The 3,246-nt window shown below is 46.9% G+C and overlaps 1 protein-coding gene across 1 annotated transcript in view; it reads left to right on the forward strand.

Annotated features, from left to right (window-relative positions):
- The window catches only part of LOC110513606 (kalirin), a 61,959-nt gene extending 58,993 nt beyond the window's left edge, over nucleotides 1-2,966 (forward strand). Inside the window, exons 46-47 of the mRNA XM_090239830.1 lie at nucleotides 121-293; nucleotides 561-2,966. Coding sequence (XP_090095956.1) covers nucleotides 121-293; nucleotides 561-743 — 356 coding nt within the window. The 3' untranslated portion in view covers nucleotides 744-2,966. The remainder of the gene's footprint in view (nucleotides 1-120; nucleotides 294-560) is intronic.
- Nucleotides 2,967-3,246: the final 280 nt, after the last annotated feature.

Below are 3,246 nucleotides of genomic sequence, written 5' to 3' on the forward strand. Positions count from 1 at the left end.
GAGTGTGTGTGTGTGTGTGTGTGTGTGTGTGTGTGTGTGTGTGTGTGTGTGTGTGTGTGTGTGTGTGTGTGTGTGTGTGTGTGTGTGTGTGTGTGTGTGTGTGTGTGTGTGTGTTTGCAGCTCTGCAGTCTCCTATAGAGTACCAGAGGAAGGAGGGTGGGGGAACAAACCTCCTCACCCGACCCCCCTCGGGCTTCGGCCCCAAAGCATCGGGCCGACCTCCCTCTGTGCCCCCCACCCCTAACGGACACAACACACACACACAGGCAGACGGCGAGGCACAGGACAACGAGGTGAGATGAGATTGAATCAACTTGATTGTTTCCTCTGAGAGAACACTGTCTTATAAATAGTATCAATTAACTAATGCTGTACATATAATACCTGTATGTTACGCATGGCTATCAACAACATGTAGATACTCACCTTGGTGACTCATTATGTCTGCGCAGTGTGTTTAACAAGTGTTTTATACCTCTGTGTGTGTGTGTGTGTGTGTGTGTGTGTGTGTGTGTGTGTGTGTGTGTGTGTGTGTGTGTGTGTGTGTGTGTGTGTGGAAGCTGGTGCTGGTGATCCAGGACTTCAGTGCGGTGCGTGAGGATGAGATCACGGTACTTCGCGGGGAACGGGTCCAGATTCTGGCATCCAACCAACATGGCCAGTGTCTGGTCTACCGACCGGCCAACACGGAGTCTCCGCCTGCAGAGGGCTGGGTGCCGCGCAGCGTCCTGTTCAACCACTAACTACCAGTTAGAACCAGTCAGAACCCGTTTAGAACCAAATATAAACAGTTACATAACCAGTTACGGCCCAGTTACACTGATGCCAGTAAGACCCAGTACCAATCACACACATCTGTCAACCTCTTAGTTACTGGTCCCAAATAGTTACACATAGTTTAAACTAGTTACATCAGTTACATACAGTCAGCTGCCCCAGTTAAACCAATCACACACACGTAGCAAACATCCTCAACAACCGGTAGCAACCATGAACACTAGTAACCAACTACTGGAGTTCCTCACACTGGTGAAAAGAGGCCAGAGAGCTGCAGGTCCAGACAGAGGGATTTGAAGTGAATGGACACACAGTATGCCTATGGAACATCCCAACTGATAAGGTCCAACTGATGAGGCCAGTAAGGGCCGCTGCCAACTGATGAGGTCACTAATGGCTGCAGCCTATGGAACATCCCAACTGATGAGGTCCAACTGATGCTGCCAACTGATGAGGTCACTAAGGGCTGCTGCCAACTGATGATGACACTAAGGGCTGCTGCCTTTGGAACACCCAAACTGATGAGGCCACTAAGGGCCGCTGCCAACTGATGAGGTCACTAAGGGCTGCTGCCTTTGGAACATCCACACTGATGATGTCACTAAGGGCTGCTGCCTTTGGAACATCCCAACTGATGAGGTCACTAAGGGCTGCTGCCTTTGGAACATCCACACTGATGATGTCACTAAGGGCTGCTGCCTTTGGAACATCCCAACTGATGAGGTCACTAAGGGCTGTTGCCTTTGGAACATCCAAACTGATGAGGCCACTAAGGGCTTCTGCCTCAGTCATTCCGGAACTCTTGGATTCTAGAATAAAAGAAGACTGAGAACAGCTGTCAGAAACTCTCCCACCTCATTAAGGAACCAGACTCAAGTGGAGGGTCAAAGGTCAAATATATCTGCTGGAGACAAGCAAGAAATTACATTGTAATAATGGTTGTTTTTACATATCGGTGAAAAAACATAGTGTCAGCACGTGATGTTTCTGCTTTCATGGCGTGGGGGTCAAAATAAATGGACTGAACCCTCACCCACCCACCCCAACCCATGACCCCGGTGAGATGACATCATTTCCTGTTTGTTAATATGTGTAAAAGAAAGCGAAAGTCTCACCACGTAAATAGAGCTCTGAGCGCATTATGAAGTATATATAGTTCTTATATGATTCATATATTCTGTTTTTCACCTGAATAGAAAACAGAGAGAAGAGTAGTATTGTCACATTAACGTCTGTATGTGTGTGTGCGTGTGGGTGCGTTTGTGTGTTTGTGTGTGTGTGTGTGTGTGTGTGTGCGTGCGTGCGTGCGCGTGCGTGCGTGTGTGTGTGTGTGTGTGTGTGTGTGTGTGTGCGTGCGTGCGTGCGTGCGTGCGTGCGTGCGTGCGCGTGTGTGTGTGTGTGTGTGTTGTCCTTTGGGTTCTGTTTGTATTGAATAGAAACCCCTGTGTTCTCTGTGTTTTTTCACTGATCAATCCCTGTGTCCCTTTGATGTGGTTTCCTGTTCCTGTAGAGCTGCTGTTGGGCAGTGTGAAGGACTCTAGAGTGTGCATCCTCATACTTTTAAATGTCACCCAGAGTTTGAACCCTAATATTATGCATTCTTTGGAAAATATGTAAATAGTATTTTACAGACATGTACATGATTTAACAGGACAACAGGGAGCTGGGAAACACGTCAGTCCAACTCCTTCATATTAAACAGAAGCCTTGCCGCCATATTGGATTTTCAGGTTTTAATTAACTGCTGAACTAGTTAACCCTTCAACTCTCCCCTGCTCAGGGTAAAAGTTGCCCTTTAGCACAGATCTAGGATCAGGTTACTCTCTCCCCAATCTGACCTTAACCGTGAGTAGAAACACTAAACTGACCCTAGGTCAGTGTCTGGGGGTAACTTCTAACCCCGGTTTGTATCTGCAGTGGCAGCACTGCTGCCTATAGCTTCATACTACACAGGTTATACAGGCTCTGGGCAAAACTCAAAAGACATCATATTCCCCATGTAGTGCACTACTTTTGCCTGAAGGAGTGCACTATATGGGGAGTAGGGTGTGATTTGGGACCTAGCCCCTCTTAGCCATACAGGTTATTATTATACAGTGATGTGTACTTGCAAAATGGCTGCTATCTCACCTCTATGAGTTCTGTATGGTGGTTTGTAATAAAGACCATTTTTCATCTCTGAAATGGAACATGTGTATGTAGTGGATACTAATACTGTAGTCTGTCTGTATCTGTCTGCCGTTATGAAGGCACCGATGCATAGTGTCAAACGTCACACAACGGGGTTCTTTGCCAGTGAAATGAGGATAGCTATTGGCACATTAACTCAGATGACCACAGCAGAGAGGGTGGAAAACCTTTCAGAGTGTAAATACATTAGCTGGCTTCCAGACAGTCTCTTAAGTAGCTGAATGTCTTCACCATGTGACAAAATGACACATTTGTCCATAAATGACACATTTGCACATT

The sequence above is a fragment of the Oncorhynchus mykiss genome, chromosome 7 (assembly GCF_057628025.1).
Source record: "Oncorhynchus mykiss isolate SJ-2025 chromosome 7, ASM5762802v1, whole genome shotgun sequence".
NCBI lineage: Eukaryota > Metazoa > Chordata > Actinopteri > Salmoniformes > Salmonidae > Oncorhynchus > Oncorhynchus mykiss.